The 19525-nt window shown below is 36.9% G+C and overlaps 5 protein-coding genes across 7 annotated transcripts; 1 reads left to right on the top strand and 4 right to left on the bottom strand.

Annotated features, from left to right (window-relative positions):
- Positions 1-317: 317 nt before the first annotated feature.
- Positions 318-5080, bottom strand: LOC17888744 (acetolactate synthase small subunit 2, chloroplastic). Of its 2 annotated transcripts, none has more exons than XM_023784373.1 (12): positions 4788-5080; positions 4319-4535; positions 4033-4116; positions 3849-3917; positions 3286-3369; positions 2983-3135; positions 2525-2611; positions 2037-2141; positions 1832-1954; positions 1396-1548; positions 1085-1150; positions 318-783 (listed from the first exon to the last, which is right to left on the bottom strand). In XM_023784373.1, exons 1-12 carry the CDS (start codon positions 5036-5038, stop codon positions 694-696), a joined length of 1482 nt encoding a protein of 493 aa, XP_023640141.1. In that variant the 5' UTR covers positions 5039-5080; the 3' UTR covers positions 318-693. The 2 variants fall into 2 exon arrangements, with proteins under 2 accessions (XP_023640141.1, XP_006294093.1); XM_006294031.2 differs by having other exon boundaries at positions 4319-4532.
- A 424-nt stretch (positions 5081-5504) lies between these two features.
- Positions 5505-9187, top strand: LOC17889723 (integrin-linked protein kinase 1). 2 transcript variants are annotated; one of them, XM_023784222.1, is made up of 12 exons: positions 5507-6132; positions 6229-6303; positions 6394-6498; positions 6585-6670; positions 6991-7111; positions 7212-7291; positions 7376-7438; positions 7540-7661; positions 7973-8058; positions 8290-8414; positions 8575-8706; positions 8885-9187. In XM_023784222.1, exons 1-12 carry the CDS (start codon positions 5701-5703, stop codon positions 8889-8891), a joined length of 1434 nt encoding a protein of 477 aa, XP_023639990.1. In that variant the 5' UTR covers positions 5507-5700; the 3' UTR covers positions 8892-9187. The 2 variants fall into 2 exon arrangements, with proteins under 2 accessions (XP_006296157.1, XP_023639990.1); XM_006296095.2 differs by lacking the exon at positions 8885-9187 and having other exon boundaries at positions 5505-6132; positions 8575-8710.
- A 97-nt stretch (positions 9188-9284) lies between these two features.
- LOC17889955 (UDP-glycosyltransferase 74C1) lies at positions 9285-11248 on the bottom strand. Its single transcript, XM_006296192.2, has 3 exons — positions 10913-11248; positions 10166-10526; positions 9285-10075 (listed from the first exon to the last, which is right to left on the bottom strand). The coding sequence occupies exons 1-3, from the start codon at positions 11194-11196 to the stop codon at positions 9353-9355; spliced, it is 1368 nt and encodes a 455-aa protein (XP_006296254.1). The 5' UTR covers positions 11197-11248; the 3' UTR covers positions 9285-9352.
- A 566-nt stretch (positions 11249-11814) lies between these two features.
- Positions 11815-14342, bottom strand: LOC17888601 (probable E3 ubiquitin-protein ligase ARI11). Its single transcript, XM_006293912.2, has 3 exons — positions 12930-14342; positions 12372-12471; positions 11815-12283 (listed from the first exon to the last, which is right to left on the bottom strand). The coding sequence occupies exons 1-3, from the start codon at positions 14154-14156 to the stop codon at positions 12000-12002; spliced, it is 1611 nt and encodes a 536-aa protein (XP_006293974.1). The 5' UTR covers positions 14157-14342; the 3' UTR covers positions 11815-11999.
- A 1337-nt stretch (positions 14343-15679) lies between these two features.
- Positions 15680-18001, bottom strand: LOC17889425 (probable E3 ubiquitin-protein ligase ARI10). Its single transcript, XM_006296145.2, has 3 exons — positions 16659-18001; positions 16358-16457; positions 15680-16271 (listed from the first exon to the last, which is right to left on the bottom strand). The coding sequence occupies exons 1-3, from the start codon at positions 17883-17885 to the stop codon at positions 15946-15948; spliced, it is 1653 nt and encodes a 550-aa protein (XP_006296207.2). The 5' UTR covers positions 17886-18001; the 3' UTR covers positions 15680-15945.
- Between the last annotated feature and the right edge of the window lie 1524 nt (positions 18002-19525).

The raw sequence follows: 19525 nt of genomic DNA, 5'->3' as shown, positions 1-19525 counted from the left end.
TTCGCCGACAAAACAATTAAAAAAAGAGTTATAAAAAAATGAATCCATTCAAATCTGTAGTCACTACAGACAAATTAAAATAAACGAGTAAACCGACCATGTGCTTTTTAAATATTTTGCTTTATAGTTGCATTGATCTAACTCCTTTACTTCTCACATGGATATCGAAAAAGTAGATTAAACTCACGTATAGTTTATTAATGTAAGTGAACAGAGTATCTCTAAAAGAAGACAAGTTAAGTGACAAATATGAATGAAGACAAGTTAAGTGTCAAATATGAAATATTAGGTACTCGTCCGGCTCAGTCAAGGCTTACTTAGTTTGACCTTTTTGAGTCTATAAACATGTTTACAAACATATTTACAAAGTCCATTTGTGTTCCTCTTTGTCATATAGCGATCTCTGTAACTTCTTACTTTAAAACTGTGATTAATTTATCTTGCGAGATTACACTATTGGAAAAAGAAGACGAACGAAAGGAATTGAATTCCTAACAACTTTTTTTTTTTTATCTGAAAAAGAAAGGAACTGAAATGGAGCCACCCCCAAAAAAAACCTGATACTTGTAAGTCACAAATGTACCTACGCAGTCTCTCTGGCTCTCTATTTGCGTTGGCTCATAAAATTGTGTAACGAAATTTTTGCCTTGAAGAGTTTTCGTGCTGTTCCAAACTTCCATGGATGCACTCTGGTTAGCCTGTTAAAGGAAAGGAGTATCCACGAAGATACTTGGAGTCCACTCCCGATTCACGAGCCAATGCAACCCGTCCAGTTCTTGCAACCTGTGATTGATTGTTCATTACAAATATCAATTCGATGCATTAGTAAACAGTAGCACTGCTTTTCAGACAGTTTCTTGTTCTAAGCTCCACCACAAGACATGGAATTTTATATATATATCAGAAAAATGGGTCCAGCTTTGGTTATTGGTTTTACCAGAGACTAAGATTTCACTCTGTTTTTTAGTCTAACAGACTACAAGTACATATCTGAACAACTGGAGCAGGAGTCATGGTAAATAATTCATGGGTTATTAATTAATATAGCATTCACTCAGAGATGAAAGTTGACTGCGAAACAAACCTCGCATATACCGTATGGCTCCAACAACCTCTGCAACGCAACCATCTTGTCTAAATCCCCAGTAAGCTATATCCACAGCCAACAAATTTCAGTACCAAATCGAAAACAAACACTAAAGGAACAAACAGATTACAATGGAAAATCCAAGTCTGCTTCCTATATTTTTTCAAACGGAACTCTGATTAAGTCAAATAAGGTGAAGAAGACCTATGGAAAGATGTGAAACTTTAAAGATCTCCAATCGAAAGGATTTCTCATCTGAGATGCAATTACACCTAAATAAAACCCAATTTATGAGAAATATTTTTTACCTGCAAAGTAATAGTGTGATCAGATACGTCAACAGCTTTAGCCCTGAAAATACTAGCAATGTCTAGTACATCTCTTCTCGCAGCAGCATTCACGGCAATCTTAATCAGCATCAGTTCTCTTTCAGAAAATGGCAAATGAGTCAGATCATGGACCTGCAGAAATCCTCACAAAATTAATAACGGCTTGGATGGTTGCGGTTCATGCTCTGAAGTATGCGACCATTTTGACTATTAGGACTAGAGATCTCATCCAAGTAAACACACAAGACAAGGAAATGATATACAAAAGTCCAGAACGATTTAGTAGAAAGCTCTTTCTCTAATCTACATTTTAACAAAGGGTACTAGAACTACAATAGCAAAGGAAAGTTGGTCATCAAAAACATTCATACTGTTTAATATATATAAGAATGACAGTTGCTTTTTGCAATCTCACCTCATGCACATCAACAAGTTTATTAAGTTGCTGCACCAATTTGCTGACCGATTCATCTGTTGCAGGAACAACTAATGTAATGCGTGAAATGCCCTTGGTTTCAGCATGTCCTACAGCCAAGCTCTAAAAAAAAGAAGATTTTTCAGTGAATATGTCAACCCCATACAAAATGTGTGTGCACGTGTAAGAGGGGTAAAGACTATGCCTGAATATTGTATCCCCTTCGAGCAAAAACACCAGTCACAATATTAAGAACTCCTGGAACATCACTCACAAGCAAAGATAGAGTATGCGACCGTAGTCCGCTCGTCTGAAAGATCAGAAAAGAATAACTATGATAAATAAAAAAACAATATAGCTTAGAGAAAACCCTAACTCCTGCAATTTCTGCTATGTAAGTAAATAAATACAGTCTTCACAACTATCGTACACACTCCATTGATGTATCATTAACTAAATCAAGCACACCTAACTATGTCTAACTTTAAATCTAGGAAAACATTGGTCCATACTACTAACAGAACTGATTCTTGTAATTCAGAGTCACAGACAGTGGAAAAAATAAGTGGAATTCTTGACATGGAAACCACATTCTGATAACTGAATTTTCCATATTGCTAATTAGTAAATTTATGGAATGCATCACAAGGCGGTTCCAATAGATGTTATACACATAGTGAAGAAATCTCTTACGTCCTCATCAGTGAGAAGTCCCCAGTGAGCGTCGAGAACATGATGTATCATGTGGTCAGAAGGTGGCTCAACGGGATAAACATCTCCCTACATTAAAAAGAAAAAAGAAAAAAAAAAACTCTTAGCAGTACGATTAGCAAACTTTGGAAACCTTCAGTGTGGCTAGGGCGAGAAAACGAAAAAGGACATTAGAATTGCAAGCTTCAAAAAATTTCTGCTCCACGAAAAAGCACAATAGTTTGTACGTTTTTCAGCTAAATGCAAGCCTATTAACACTTTCAGATCATTAAAGATTGTCAATTTCCCCTTGCAGTGCCAATTGATCACATGCACAGGCAGCAACCACATAAAGGGAAGAAAAACCGTCAAACCTATTAATATGCAACCAAGATCTTTGAAAGGAAAGTGAGAAACTTAAAGCTGAGCTTAAGCAATCTAAGGAGGAGAGAAGCACATACTCCTGCTGTTGTTATATTTTGAGGGACCGTGGCTTCTTTTTTGCTACCTCGAAGAACACTAACAGGTGCTTGCTTCTTGAGATCTGGATAGGATGCTGCTGAAAATCGCCAAAATGGAGCAGTTGCACCCATCTTTTCCCTTCTCAGTGCTATCTGTTATGTAACATCGTTATTCCATTTTCCCTAAATTAGTGAAAGTCACTGAAATCTATGTCTTTATGCCCACTCAAAGACGTAACTAACTCATACATACATTAGAAAACACAAACTAGATGATGTAAGAAGTCAAACAATCTACACTACCTTTCCTGTCCGTACAATCTCTCTGATCTGAAACTTTTCCAAATTTCTTTCTACAGCAATCATTTTTCCAGGATCTCCAGTTACCTGCAAGATAGCTTTAAATTATTACTAAAGATCTGATATATGTGAAATAGAGAACCCAATTATTTTTATTCCATATCCTCCTAACCAAGAAGAAAACAACAATATGTTTATGGTCCAGCTTCTCTAACATTCATAAACAACATTGAGCACTCCCACCGAAATCAGCATAGGCAATAGGATGTCAAGGGTAGCAAGCTATTGAAGATATTTCTCTATTATATTAAATTAGCAGACAGACAGATATCCTTAATACACAAAAACTACATCTACATCCACCATAATTGAGTCTGCATGAGGATTGTCACCAGTTTCAAAAGGTAACGAAAATCCAACCACTGGACAGCATTTTCTAAACGATACCCTAAATATTTTCTTATGTATTCCAATGATTAGTAAGAGGGTCAAAAAAGAAGTCTAAAACACATAGGTTATAGTGCGAAACAGATATCAAGAACAACATAAATCATAAGCAGATGTACCTCAATAGTCAATGCATGTTCTGCAATGTCTACAACTTTTGCCCTGAATGTGTCAACTAGCCACATGATCTGTAAATTCATAGACAGAAACTAGTCAAAATTGAAAAGAAAATAAACACCACCTATGCACTAGACTACAAACAAGTACAGTAAACTCTTATTTCCCATAGGCAAGGAAGTCTACCTCTGCCCTGGATTCTGGATTTGCATTGACTTTTACAAGCATCAGTTCACGCTCCACTTGCGGCTCACTTGAGATATCTTCAACCTGATTGGCAAGTCAAAGACGATTCAGGGAATGGACAAGGAAATCGAAAATGAAATCTTTTAAAACAAATGACTAAAGATTCTAAGCACAAATTCGAATTCTGAACATAATCCTGATAAGTCCACCAAATTCTACAAGCAAATCAGCTGATCCGTACCATTGTGAAGTAGAAACTGAGAAGTGGGATTTAGAAAATGACAACCTTTAGAACATTAACGAGCTTCAGGAGCTGCTCGATGACCTGCTGAAGTACCCTTTCAGTTCCACAAACAACAATGGTGAATAGAGCCTTGTCTCTGTTCAGACCAACAGCAAGACTCTCAATATTGTATCCTCTCCTCGCAAAGACTCCTGCAATCCTGTTAATCATTCCGCTTTCATCTCCAACAAACACTGAAATTGTGTGCTTCCTCACCCTGCTTTAGCGTACAAAGAAAACATTAATGATATTATGACGGAACAGTGTTCAGGAATTTAATTCTGTGAAGAAGCAACAAAGTCAAGTATTGAAATCAGAAAGAAGATACTTCATAGCTCTCAACAACATGAATCAATAGAATATTAGGAAAAGCTAGGAGGGCAAAAAATCAATCAATCAATTCCAAAAGATAATTGCATGAAAAATGTTGATTTTTACAAATCAAAAAGGAGAAGCTTAATATTCACAGTACTTCGATTTAGGAGTCGCAGATGAAGCTTCGGGAAAAGATGCATCAGAGATCTTCCCATCGACGCTTCTAACGATTCCCTCCATTCTCTTACCCATTTCTTCGCCACGGTTCGAAGAATTACCTGACAGATATGAAATCTTCGCCGCGAAGGATACACGCGTCGTCGTGGACACAAGAGCAGGAGGAGAATCGGAACATGCAGATCTCAAGCAGCGAAGAGATGGTGAAGAACTAACGGAAATGGCCGCCATTGAAGAGACGAAGCCCCAAGGTTTTTGCTACTGATTACTGAAGAAGACTGAAGCCGACGAAATGGCAAGTGAACGGGTATATTAATATTTGTGAGTCGAACCGGCCGGTCCGGTCCGGTTTAAAGGATCTTAGACATTAATGGCTTCAAAGAAAAGCCCAAAAGGCTTCAAACTAGATAAGGCAGACACGTCAGCTCCACGTAAAAGACCTTGACTATTCAGTCTCATAACTTTTCAGGACCTAATTATATAATTCCGGGAAGTTTAAGGTATAATTCAGAATTATGAAAAAGATATAATCCCAATTTTATATCCGGTAAAGCCACCGAAAAAAGTGGACGATCAAGAACAGTCCATGTTTACGCGGGACAATGATTGAAAGCAAAAGTCAAATCGAAGTCAATAAGTCGCCAATAATATCTTCTTCGTCACCCGTCGTTAATTAATTTAATTAAAATCTTCTCGATAACCCGACGCGCTTGAGACGGATCTCAACATAATCCCCACAGATCAATTCAACTTTCTCGTGAATCAAAACCAAAAAAAAAAATTGAAAAAAAAAAATGTGATTATCCACCCAATCGATTTTTTTAGTTTTTGTGTTCTGAGAAGAAGACGAAAGAGAGGGAGGAAGAAGAGAGAAAGAGGACTTTTTCAAAATCATGGCGAATATCGCGGGGCAGCTAAAACGAGGAATCTCGAGACAATTCTCAACTGGATCGCTTCGTCGGACGCTTAGTCGTCAATTCACGCGTCAAGCTTCACATGATCCTCGCCGGATCAATATGCGTTTCAGTTTCGGCCGACAATCGTCTCTAGATCCGATTCGCCGGAGTCCTGAAGGTTCTAACAACCGTCCGCAGCTGGCTGTGCCGGATAATCTCGACGCCACTATGCAGCTTCTGTTTGTGGCTTGTAGAGGTGATGTTGAAGGTGTTCAGGATCTGCTCGATGAAGGGATTGATGTTAATAGTATTGATCTTGATGGTCGTACGGCTCTTCATATCGCTGCTTGTGAAGGTCACGTTGACGTTGTGAAGCTGCTTCTTACCAGGAGGGCTAACATCGATGCTAGAGATCGTTGGGGAAGCACGGTAATGTGATTCTTCTGGTTTCACGACTTGAATCGGTTCTCTTTTGGTTAGATTTGTGCTTTTTGGTTTTGAAATTTGGTTGTGTTGTGTGGATAGGCAGCTGCTGATGCTAAGTACTATGGTAACATGGATGTTTTCAACATTTTGAAAGCCCGTGGAGCTAAAGTTCCAGTACGAGCTCTATTCTTTTCATACATTGAGCTCTGTTCTTTTCATATATCTTCAATGTGCTTATAGTTCCGATTTCTTCTTGGTTTTTAGAAAACCAAAAGGACACCGATGGCTGTGACAAATCCTCGTGAAGTTCCTGAATACGAGTTAAATCCACAAGAACTTCAAGTTCGGAAAGCTGATGGTATTTCAAAGGCAAGAGCTCTCTGTTCCCTGACTTTCCTGTAATGATGTCTTAGTCTTCTCCATTTTATGCTTTTTAACAAAGTACTATATAGCAGGGAATATATCAAGTGGCTAAATGGAATGGAACAAAGGTATCTGTAAAGATACTTGATAAGGATCTCTACAAGGATCCTGAAACTATGTACGTTAAATCTTCTCTTTAATGAGTATCTCTCTTAGTTAGCAAACAGGTCAATAGGTCGAAAAGGAGCTTCAATTTCTTCTTGACTTAATTTATAGATCATTGAAAGCATTTGTTAGGTTCCTAGTGATGATGATCTGAGCTGCATGATTTTTCAATAATAGTTCCTATATAATCCTCTATGATTATGCATTTTCGGTAATATTTTCTGAATTCTACTCCATTCCCTCTGGCTCTGTGTTATATATAATCCTGTTTGCTTTTCATGTATTACGTTTGCTCTGCAATCTTATCATCTGAGTTTTATTGTTTACACACAGAAATGCGTTCAAACACGAACTTACTTTATTCGAGAAGGTTCGTCATCCTAATGTTGTGCAATTTGTTGGAGCGGTTACTCAAAACGTCCCCATGATGATTGTGTCCGAGTACCATCCTAAAGTAAGTTTCTCAGTCTTTTTACACCTTACAAGATTTTTCCCTCATTAAGAAATTGTTGGATTGCAGGAATTAATTTTGTCGGATTGTTGATAACTTGCAGGGTGACCTGGGGAGCTATCTTCAAAAGAAAGGTCGTCTTTCTCCGGCCAAAGTTCTAAGATTTGCCCTTGATATGGCCAGGCATGTGCTTTTTCTTTTGCAAGATTGGATTTAAATTATAACCGCGTTTTTAATCTTCTAAACAAATCATTTGACTCTTCTCAGGGGAATGAATTATCTTCATGAATGTAAACCAGAACCAGTAATCCACTGTGATCTCAAACCCAAGTAAGACAACTAAATAAAGAAGTATCTCCACGTTAAGTTTTATGAGAACGTTGATTTGGACCCTCGTTATCTAATTTTTGCAACTTCTTGTAAGGTGCCAGAAATATTATGCTCGATAATGGAGGACATCTGAAGGTGGCCGGGTTTGGGTTAATAAGTTTTACGAAGTTATCATCTGATAAATCCAGAATCCTTAATCACGCTGCCCATATAGATCCTTCAAGTAAGTTCTAAATGCTTAGTCCCTTCTGGCTGCCCAAAAGAATTGTCCATATCTCATTTGTAAATTTAAAAATCTCGACCCACGGCCTCGCATTTGGGACTCTCAACAGAGTTCTAGCACCAGGATTGTGGGCACAGGATGGGAATCTTTTTTTGGGCAAACAGGATGTAGATCAAACATCTAGATTTCTGAGAAACTTTGATACAACTATTAAGTATTGAAACTGTTTCTACTTTTTGAAAACACTCATAAGAATTATCAATTTCCATGAGGCTATGGTTTAATCAGATGATTTTGTTTATCGTTTGCAGATTACTGTATGGCACCTGAGGTTTACAAAGATGAAGTATTTGACAGGAGTGTGGATTCTTACTCTTTTGGTGTCGTATTATATGAGGTAGGTACCTTATGAATTCATAATTGGTGATGTCAGTCTTATATGAGGTAGCTATTTGTTATTCTAATGGTCAAACATGCTTGCCAATAATGCTCCTCTGTGTTTGTTGGCGTCTGAGTTTAATCCACTCAACTATATGCTCTCTAAAAGTAGTTTTTCTGTTTCTCAACCATTCTGTAACAAATCCCATTGCAGTAATATTTGATTAAGTTTATTGTATAAATTTTTCAGATGATCGAAGGAGTACAACCTTTCCATCCTAAGCCCCCAGAAGAGGCAGTGAAGCTAATGTGTTTGGAAGGAAGACGACCTTCGTTTAAGGCCAAGACCAAAAGTTGCCCTCAAGAGTTAAGAGAGTAAGTGTTCTAATCTTTATCAACTTTGTAACATAAAACCAAAACTGCAGGGAACTTGTTTTTACACTTAGGGTAAAGTGACATCATTTGCTTGGTCCTTGATATATCCTTGCGTTATCCAACCTATTGCTGCTCACTGGTTCAATTATTATTTACACAGATTGATTGAGGAATGCTGGGATACGGAAACTTTTGTTAGGCCAACATTTTCTGAGATCATAGTTCGATTGGACAAGATCTTTGTACACTGCTCAAAACAGGGATGGTGGAAAGATACATTCAAGTTCCCTTGGTAAAAAGCTTTCTCTTAACAACTCTTTATCATTTATATTTTGCATTCTAGTTTCACCATATCTAAGCTGAATTCTGCTAAAATCGTGATCTTTCTTATCCTTAACGGACTATAGAACCTAGCTCTTAAATTCATAGACTATGAGTTTGTTTTCTCAATCAAATGGGTAATATTTCAGGAAATAATACAAAAGACCAGGAGAGGTTTGACTCAGAAACACGAGGAACATAGCAATTCAAGAGCTCTCTTCTCATGTTTCAAGAGCTCTCTTCTCATGTTTACTAAAAACTCCGTACAAAGAAACAAAAGGAAACGGCCCTCTCAGATTTGTCACTGTCTTATAGTGTAACAATGTATAATGTATACCACGGAAAGTACTTCATCGAGCTATTAGACTTCTCTAATGCCACAGAACTGAGCGTTTTGAGATAAAAATGTACAATATTTATATAAGTAGCAAGAAAGCTCTTTATGTCTTAAATAAAATTAGATGTCTCTTCTTATTAATTAACAGAGTTCAGATATGGATTTGTTTGCAGAGGACAACCAACGGAGGCAAACAAGATTTACTCGGAATGTAACCGACACAGAAGACATATATTAGGTAAACAACTAGTAAACTGACGACATCACAGTTTTAAATTGTTTAAGTGAAAAGAGCAACAAAGTCGTTAATATTCTTGTCGGAACTACCTCCTTCAGAGATAGCTTCACGAGCCAACACCTTAAGTTTCTTAACATTCTTCCTCATCTCTTTTCCTCCCTCTCCTTCCATGACCTCAACAACGCATCTGGCAATCTCTTCCTCACTTGCGAGCCCTTGACCATCAGTCTTCACTCTAACCCCAATCTTCCACACATCCTCTATGAACTTTGCATTCGTTGGCTGATCCGTCCACTGAGGCATTCCCACCATTGGAACTCCTAAGCACAGTGCCTCCAGTGTTGAGTTCCATCCGCAGTGTGATACGAAACACCCGATTGATTCATGTACTAAAACCTCTAGCTGAGGAACCCACTTAGCTACAAGTCCACAGTCTCTCCCCTCCATCTCTTCAATAAAACCAGAGGGTAGTTTGGTTCTCTCAGATTCTCTAACGGACCACAAGAACTGATATCCAGTTTTTTTAATCGCCATTGCGGTTTCCTTCATCTGTTTTTCGCTCAAAGCCACCAATGTCCCGAACGCCACGTAAACCACCGACTTCGCCCGCCTTTTCCCCAACCAGTTCAAAACAGACTGGTCTGGCTCTGTCGAGTTCTCGAGTTCGTAATCTTTGTCTTCTGGCAACCGGTTATCCAAGTACTTCGACGGAACCACCGGTCCAATGTTCTTCACTGGCCACTGATTATTCATCCATTTCATTACCTGTAAAGAAAGAAAAGACGTTCCACAAAACTTTCCACCTTCTCTAAACTCAAGTACATGACCAAAACAATATCTAAATTATAACCGTACCTTAGGTTCAAGCTGATCAAAAGTGTTACAGAGAATGCAATCAGCTTGCCGCAAATTAGAGAATTGACTAACCACAAAGTCATGTATAAGAGGGTACGATCCTTTTTCGCATGCAAACGAAGGCAGATCATCTTGGCTTAACAATGGGAAACCTGGAAAAGAAGCAAGCGTTGGGTTCTCGTGTCTATCAACGGGAACATCGTAGGTGCCTTCGTTGATGTGGTAGTAAACAAGGCTAGCCAACCATGGTTGAGTGAAATAGGCCACAACGTATAGACCCAAGTCCTTGGCTACGTCCAATGAAAAGGGCATGAATGGATCATAGATAAGAGCTTTTGGTGGATTGTCCGACAACTTCGCACTGCATGTACAAGGGAAATATATGAATAGAGATTTATAAAGTTTTGCATTTAATTTTATCAAAAAGCTTAGTAACATAATTTAGCAGTAGTTATAATAATAATTATGTTTTATTGTTTTACACGGAGTTGCATTATATCCAAACTATTTTAAATTCTTAAAAAAAAGCTATATGGATGTTTGTATAATAGATATGTAGATGTGGCTGAATTACTTTGTATAAACATGAAAAGTGGTTGATATATATAATTAATTATACTAAACCACCGCCTAGCGAAGCGACCACGGAAAGCATAGTCAGAAGAGCTGAAACAATAGCCATGTCATAAAAGCTAGCTAACCATAGTTTCGTAATTGACAAAGATAAAATTTCATGTATATATATACCTAGAGATGAAATCGGCGAGGCTACGAGAAGTAGAGTTGTTGAAACGGTCGAGGTCTACGAACTTGGCGTGAGGGTGCTCATGAGGAAAGAAACCGTCGTGGATGGTGTGGACAGTAATGGAATAGTTGTCGGAGGTGTAAGGTTCACGGTGGTCTTTGGAGGCGTTGATGAGTGTGATGGTGAGGCCATTTTTGGATAAGCGTTTAGCGAGTTGGACCATTGGGTTAATGTGACCTTGTATTGGATATGGAAATAACAATACGTGACCCTTTGCTTCACTCATTTTTTGTGTGTGGTTAATTTGTTCGGACAACCAAAGGAGCAAAAACTAGTTGATAATGTTCTAATGTAAGTTGAGTGGGCATAGTAGTGTTTATATATATATATATGTCTCGTTATTTACTGTGTTGGATAAAAGTATTTATTTTTTTAACACAACTGAGTCCAAAGTTTGAAGGTATGATCATTCTTCCACTTTCAAGACAATTAAAAAGTTGTGATTGGTAAAAGAAACTTCTTTTTACTAAATCATATAATAAACGTGGTGGGTAGATGAAGTCGCAAGGTAGGAGATTAGGTGGATGGGTCCGATACTCCGATATGATATTTTTAGTTTTATTTCATTATTTTCTCTCCTTTTCATGTTCTTGTATAATTTAGTTGGACTTCAGAAAAAAGTTATGGTTAGCTTTTATGTTAAAAGGAGAATTGATAAACGAGAATATTTGTTTCCTATAGATGTTGAAGTTCTCACAAATCACAATTCAAGTTAGCTAGTGTGATCATTTGTTTTGCTTGTCGAAGTTTCACAATGATGTTTGAATGGCACGTGTTGAAATTTGAAAATGTCATTTTTCTTCCACTTGAAGGAGACTACATTTGCCGTATTGATCTCGAAGAATTCTTCAGAACGAGACTTTACAATTTATGGAAATCAACAAAATTGCAAGACATCAAGCAATCAAGAAGATTCAAAAGCCAAAATAAGTACCAAGGTTTCACTACCTTAATACTAAACAAATAAAACCCCTACGGTCTTTCTTTCTCAGCAAACACACAAGTCACATAAAAAATATTTCCAAGTTGCTAAACATTTCTGGCGGTGGCGAGGGTCTTGCGTCTCTTGATAGTTTTGCTAAGAGATTCATATTCTTTTGTGGGTTGGGTTTCATTGTGTGTGACATCAACAAGACCATTCTCCAAAGCTTTCACCAGATTTTCGAAGTAGGTTTTGGTTGCTCTATTCAAACTAATCAGTTTCACCTGGAACTTTATAATATCTTGCCGCGGGTCTTTGCTTTTACAGATAAACTGTTTCAACTCTTCCTCTGCACATTGGTGAAGTCTCTCCAAACCAGTTTCCGCTTCCCCTGATGAACAATAAACACAACCAATGTTCTGCTCAAATTAATGGGACACACAAACTAATAAGTGTTTCCATACCAAAAAAAAACTGACCTTGCAAATACTCGAAAAATCCTCGCTTGTTGGGTTCATGATTAAGTAGGTAGTATCCATATGCATAGGTCCATTTCAAGACCCTCCTACATTCGATGATCTATATAACAGTCAAACCAATTTGCATGTCAATAACAATGTTGTAGTTAATCAAATTCTTAACTTAGAGGCTCATTGGTAACTCTCTCATACTGGCGGAATGATTTCACTATTCCAAAATTATTTCATCTGCCATTAAGATGATTATTCAATTTTCTCGTTTTTTTGCCTACTATGTAATGATACTCTTTTTTCTTGTGATTTAAAAAAATCTAACTTAAAGTCTCGTTGGTGATTCCTACGCGTAATGGTGGAATGATCATACTAGCTAGTCACACTTTTCAGGATACTAGTCATAAAATTGTCTTCAAGATAGTTTAACAATATAATATAGTTAAGGCTTTTATCGTTTATTCTACAATGCAAATAACTCAACTCGGTTACATCCCAAAAACGTTTTCAACGGTATTGAAGTGTTACTATAAGCAAAGAATCATCTATATATATATTTTTACTAACTTGAAGCCATGCCTCTACGGTGAATTGGAGCTGAGTCTCTGGTGTGCCTAATATTATACTGAGCTCCTTAATCCCCATGGATTCCCATTTCTCCAAATCACTTGCAGCCTGGAGCCTGGACGATTGATTGAATTCCCATCTTTCATAATAATGTGTGTATTTGTCGATGGCATCTTTAGCCCTTTTTCTCTTAGTTTCATCCTGAGTTTCTGCTTTAAACCCATTGCAAGCCTTGTGACCTGCCAATGGTTCAAGGCAAGCCCAACAAAAATGTAAATGACACGGAGCTGTGCATGACATATGGTTACATCCATTGTTCTTCTCGATCAGACGCTTGCATTTAGGACAAGGCTTTGTCTTAGCAAGTATCCAATTCGTGTTCTCGGACTCATCTCTGTTCTTTAGTAACCACTTCTCCACCGTGTCACAGTCCACGGGAGTGTGAGCGTCTTCACAGCAGTTATAGCAAAACCTAAAGGAACACAGACAAGAAACATCGTTACTAGTACTACTTCCATGAAAATCAACAGCGTATTCGCATCCCGGTGATGGACACCATTTAATCTTCTTCCCTTCTTCGACGTAAGACCTGAGTAAATATCTATTATACTTGTCCTTGTCTTCCTTCTCAGCGACCTTATCGATCAAATCTTGACCAACAGCAGCAGGACAAGAAGGCTCAGGACATACAATTCTCAAACATCCAGAACCGTCTTCGATTTTGGTAGTGATGTAACCAGTCCAGCAAGTCTTGCAATAAGGATGACCACAAGAAACCCTTTCGATCTCTCCTGGAGGGTATGATTCGAAGCAAATCCCACATTCGACATTTCCACCATTAACATCAACGATAGGCTCCTTGAGTATACCAACGGTTTCACGGATTCTATCCTCGTCTTTAAACCATTCATCTTGGACTTTACTAACACTCCAACGATGGTGAAGAAGCAGAGCGATTGCTTCGGCTTGGCTGATAGAGAGAACGGTAAAAACTCGTTCGATATCGTCTCTTTGACGCTTGTGGATGTGTTCTTCCTTGAGAACTACGTAACTTTTCGATGCTCGTTTTATCTCTTCCTCGGCGAATACAGCGTAGTCTTTATCTTCATCATCGCTGAGAAGATTCTCTTCGTCATCGCTGGGAAGATTCTCTTCGTCATCGCTGGGAAGATTCTCTTCTTCGTCTGATTCGATATAGATTATGTCATCATCATCTGGATAATCCATGGCCGGCTGAAACCAAGAAAAAAAAAAAACAAACCCTAAAAATAATTTGAGGTTAATCTATAGGAAGCTGAAGAATGCAACTCCTCGGATAATTATGGCTGCTCTCTGATAAGTTTTAGCTGCTGCTGCGTCTCTTCTAATTATCTCCTTTTTATAAGGCTACTTAAGTAGGGTTTCAACCAAGTATTATTTTGGCCCTTGGGGATCAATCATTTTATGGACCTTTAATAAACGACAGCGTAAGAAAATGAAATTAACCAATAAGCATTTGTGTTCCAAAAAAAAGAACCAATAAGCATTCACCACGTGTTTTTATCTCAGAGAACTGAATGCATACACTTCAATTAGTCAATAAAGAAAAAAATATCTCTTGGGTTTGTAGGTGAAATACAAAAATTGGTTATAAAATTTTATTGAGGAAAGATTTTATTTTCTAGTTGATGAACATTTACATATTATTATAAGGTAAATTGCTACGGAGTTTAACAATTTTTCTCCCTTTACTATCAACAATAATATAAATTAATATTAAAATCTAAATAACTCAAGATTTGGTTTAATAATTTGTAGTTTTGGTTTAATAATATGTAGATTTTGTTTTAACAAACTATACATTTTGTTGCATTGTTTTCATATCCACTTTAGATCCAGATTTATGGTATGTTACAAATCTAGTTTTAGTCTAATGTTTAAGTCCGTATATTTAAATTCCATAAAATTATTAAAAATTAACAAAGATAATGTTTACATGCAACCTGATTTTGTTTATAAATAGATTTTGATAAAGATCCCACTATGTCGTTCGAAGAAATTGGTTGGAAGGAATAAAAATAATCAAACTGATTTTTACAATATTAATATATTATGTTGTTTATCTTTTGATTTAATTATGATTTAGAATGTTTAATCATTCTCAGACGTTATATGAGTATTCAAAACATGGGTTGATGTGAGCATTTGATGCTCTTTCATTTCTTTCTCTCAAGTCACCAAGTTTGATAATTTTAGCTTTCTTCGTTGGTGCTCTCCCTCTATTGAATTAGATTGCAATATAATCATGGGTAGTTTGCCTCCGAGCTTCCAAGTATGTGTCTACCCATTTTGTAGTCATCCTGTCTTTTGCCGTGTATATCTATAGAGTTTAATTATTTAATTGAGTGCGTTCCACAGGTTAGCAAATGTGGACTATTTTCTATGGGCAACGTTGGCCCAAATAGGACTAAAATGTTCTCGTTGAGTCATGACTCATGAGTGATCCGGTCGGTTCTTAGGGTCTTCGGCCTCGCATTGTCTGTTCTAGGCTTCTAGTTTTCTTAGGGTCTCGCATTGTAATACAAGTGGTAAGAACCTGAAGATTCTGTAGTCCCATTCATAAGCCTCACAGTCAGTAAATATGATATAATGATATATTGTGATCAAGATTACTCAAGCGTTGAACAAATGCATGTAATTTTATTTTTTCAAAGAAATGAAGAAAAATAAATTTTCTCCTTCACCTGTAGAATCTTTTTGGACAAGAAGTAATGATAATTGTTTTGATCAAAATTGTGTACGATCAAGTAATCAAAAATTTTAAGGTCGAGTAGCAACGTGAAAAAGAAAAAAAAAATCATTTCATAATAGAGAATAACCAAAGGTTTATAGGAAAGAGAAGAAAAAAAAACAAAAAAAGAAAAGACTATCCAAATTGCTAAGAATTAACTAAGGAATTATTATTAAACCGATGCAGAGAGATCGCATGAGCTTCATATAATAATACCTTTTGTCTTCTGAAATAAGAAGGCTCGTGTCAAACGACGTCACTATAGTCCTCTAACCATTCTTCCACGAACCCTTCACCATAAGATAATTGTGTGTTTAGCATTTGGTGGTAGAGGCTAAAATCAGATCCTTGTGCTGCTGACTCGTTCCCTTTGTGTGTCACATCAGCAAGATCATTCTCCAAAGCTGTCACCAAATTTTCGAAGAATTTTTTAGTTACCGAAGTCAAATCAATTAATTTCTTCCTGAAGCTATCGAACTTTTTGGTTGAATCAGCATCAGTTTTATGGATAAACTGTTTCAACTCCGTCTCTACACAATGATGAAGCCTATCCAAACTTGATTCAGCATCCCCTGGTGACAACAATATATACAGAAAAAAATATTTTAATTAGCTAAAATAGACAAATTTAAAACGTGTTTCGGTATCACAACTTTACCTTGCAAATATTCGAACAATTCTTTCTTGGCATGTTCACGAGGAGGTAGGTAAAATCCATACACATAGGTCCATTTCAAGAACCTTCTACATTCGATGATCTACAACAGTTTCGCCAATTACATAGTCAGTAATTGTTCAATCATATAAGATCTAAATAAAAGCTTTGCAATGTTACATGTTAAGTCAATGTTGTAACAACAATATATGGTCAACAACGCATCCATGTAGATTTTCTTAGATTATATATGTTCTTTCCAGTGCTATACAAATAAGAGAGTTGTTAAAATACTTTTACTAACCTGATGCCATGCCTCTACAATGAACTCAAACTCAGTTTCTGGTTTGCCCTGTGTGTCACTAAGCTCCTTAAGCTGCACCGATTGCAATATCTCCAGATCACTCATAGCCTTTAGCCTCGACGACTGATTAGTTGCCCATCTTAGGTAATAATGCGTGTATCTCACGATTTCATTTTGAATAGATTTTCTCGTATCTTCAGTCTGATCATGAACAAACCTGTTGCAAGCCAAGTGATCCTTATATGGTTTAAGACAAATCCAACAAAACTGATGTTTACACGGAGATGAGCATGTCATATGGTTACATCCGTCGTTCTTCTCGATCGGACGATTGCATTTAGGACAAGGCTTTGAATTCGCAACAATCCAATCCCTGTTCCCGGACTCATCCTCGTTCTTGGATGTCCATTTTAACACGGTTTCACAGTCCACAGGACTGTGAGCATCTAATTCACTGCAATTCCAACAAAAGCTTTGCGAACACAAACAAGTAATATCATAACTACTAGTCTCACTACTTCCAGTCCCACCATCACCATAATCAATCGCGCATTCACATCCCGGTGATGGACACCATTTTATTCTCCCTACGTTTTCCTCCACGTAAGATCTAAGTAAATATCTATAGTACTTCTCCTTATCTTCTACCTTACTAACCTTAACGATCAAATCTTGACCAACCGCAGCGGAACAAGAAGGCTCAGGACATTTAATCCTTAAACATCCCGGACCGCTTTCGATTTTTGTAGTGATGTAACCCGCCCAGCAAGTAATGCAATAAGGATGACCACACGAAACCCTAGCGATTTCCCCTGAAGTGTACGATTCGAAGCAAATCCCACATTGGATGAGTTTTTGACCATGAACATCAACGACGGGCTCCTTCAGTATACCTACGGCTTCACGGACTCTCTCTTCGTCCGAAAACCATTCCTCTTCGAATTTACCAAAGTGCCAGTGATAGTGAAGAAGCAGAGCGATCGCTTCGACTTGGCTTATAGAGAAAGCCGTGGAAACCCTTCCGATATCGTCTCTTTGATGCCTGCGAATGTCTTCTTCCTTGAGAACTACGTAACCTTTCTGTGATTGAATTATGTCTTCCTCATGCAAACGGCCTTCGTCGTCATGGCCTTCAGTATCTTCAACATCATCATCGCCTCCGATATCTTCAACATCGCTGTAAGAGTTCGCCCCTGCTGATTCCATATCATCATCGTAATGATCCATGACGAGCTGAAACTAAACTAAAAATCGACACTCTACAGCTGAAAATAAAATAAAAACCCTAAAACGGCTTTGAGATTTATAGGAAGCAGACGTAACCAAAAATTTGGGCTGCGCACTGTAACAAGGTCTTTGCTATTTTTTTTTTTTTTTTTTCAAGTTCTATTCTTAAAATCTCATTATATAGGCTACTATTAGGGCTTTGGGGTTTAATTTTAATTTTATCTTTGTACGACCTTTAATTAAACAAATTAAATGAAAAGCTTTAAAAGTCCGAACAAAAGGAACAACAACTCAAAAGTCATAACGAATAAAAACGTATTAAACAGTCACGTACGGATTTTTTTTTCATTATTATCACAAATTTTGCTTTTCTGTTTGTTATCTTGTTGATAAACTTTAGGGATTTAGGATAAACTCAAATTTCGTTCTAAAGAAAATTTAAGATATTCAACAATTGCTGAAAAATATCTATAGATCTGGTTTCTAAAACTAGATGATTTTTATTTATGCTTTCATTAATATTAGAATGGTAATTAAGATATTTTTGATAATATTGGTATATTACATCAACAATATTAGCAAGATCCATTCTCCAAAGCTTTCACCAGCTAATTAAACTTTAGATTCATATTCTTCTATTAATTTTCTAACAGAGGCACATTCTTGAAATACTCGGAAAATTGTCGTGTGGTTTGATCATGCCCTATATATATGTAGTATCCGTTTGCGTATGTCCATTGCAAATTTTCTAACAGGCAAGCATATGTAGTATCCATTTGCGTATGTCCATTGCAAGACCTACATTCTACATTCAATGATCTACAACAGTAAAATTAACCACATGTTAGTAATTTGTAACAACAATGTTTTAGTTAACAAATTAATTCTCAACTTATAATTGTCTATCACATTACTAGCTAATTCGTTGAATGGAATGACTTTGCGGTTCAACTTTACCAAATCACACTTTTTGCTGATTAATCTTGTATTCTAATTTATCAGTCCAACAAGATAAATGATAAACTTTCACTCTAGTATATGATTTCATTATGTTCTGTCAACACATATTCTATATTCTGTTAGAATATGGACTTCCAATAACATCTTATCTGGTATGGATCCATATGTTGTCGACCCTGATCAATCATCGATCTCACAAAAAAATTTGGTCTATCAATCTATCCGAAAATACCGAGATTTATAGGTAAAGACATTATCTCGAGAGGTGTATTAGAGATATTGTTATCCCTCGTATATTTTCCATCTATGTTATTTTTGTTTTGTTACGGAATAAATATCGATGAAAAAATTAGCCATTTTAAATATTTCAGTCTACTGAAGTCATGCTTCTACGATGAATTGGAGCTGAGTTATTGGTGTGCACTGTTGGTCACTAAGTGCCTCAAGCATCCCCGATTTCAATTTTTATATTAGTTGGTGCAAAATATTTTATCAAAGTCTCTAAATTAAATATCAAAGATTTGGTATAAAAATCTGTAGATTTGGTTTTAAAACAAATACATATCTGTTTTTCTTATTAATGGTTTCCTTATTACTTCTGTCCACAAGAAGGAATATTACTAGGACGACAAATTAAAAAAAAAAAAAAAAAAAAAGGAACATTAGTAGAAGATCCTTTT

The sequence above is a fragment of the Capsella rubella genome, unplaced genomic scaffold (assembly GCF_000375325.1).
Source record: "Capsella rubella cultivar Monte Gargano unplaced genomic scaffold, Caprub1_0 scaffold_4, whole genome shotgun sequence".
Taxonomy (NCBI): Eukaryota; Viridiplantae; Streptophyta; class Magnoliopsida; order Brassicales; family Brassicaceae; genus Capsella; species Capsella rubella.
This window is presented reverse-complemented; position numbering and strand designations above follow the sequence as displayed.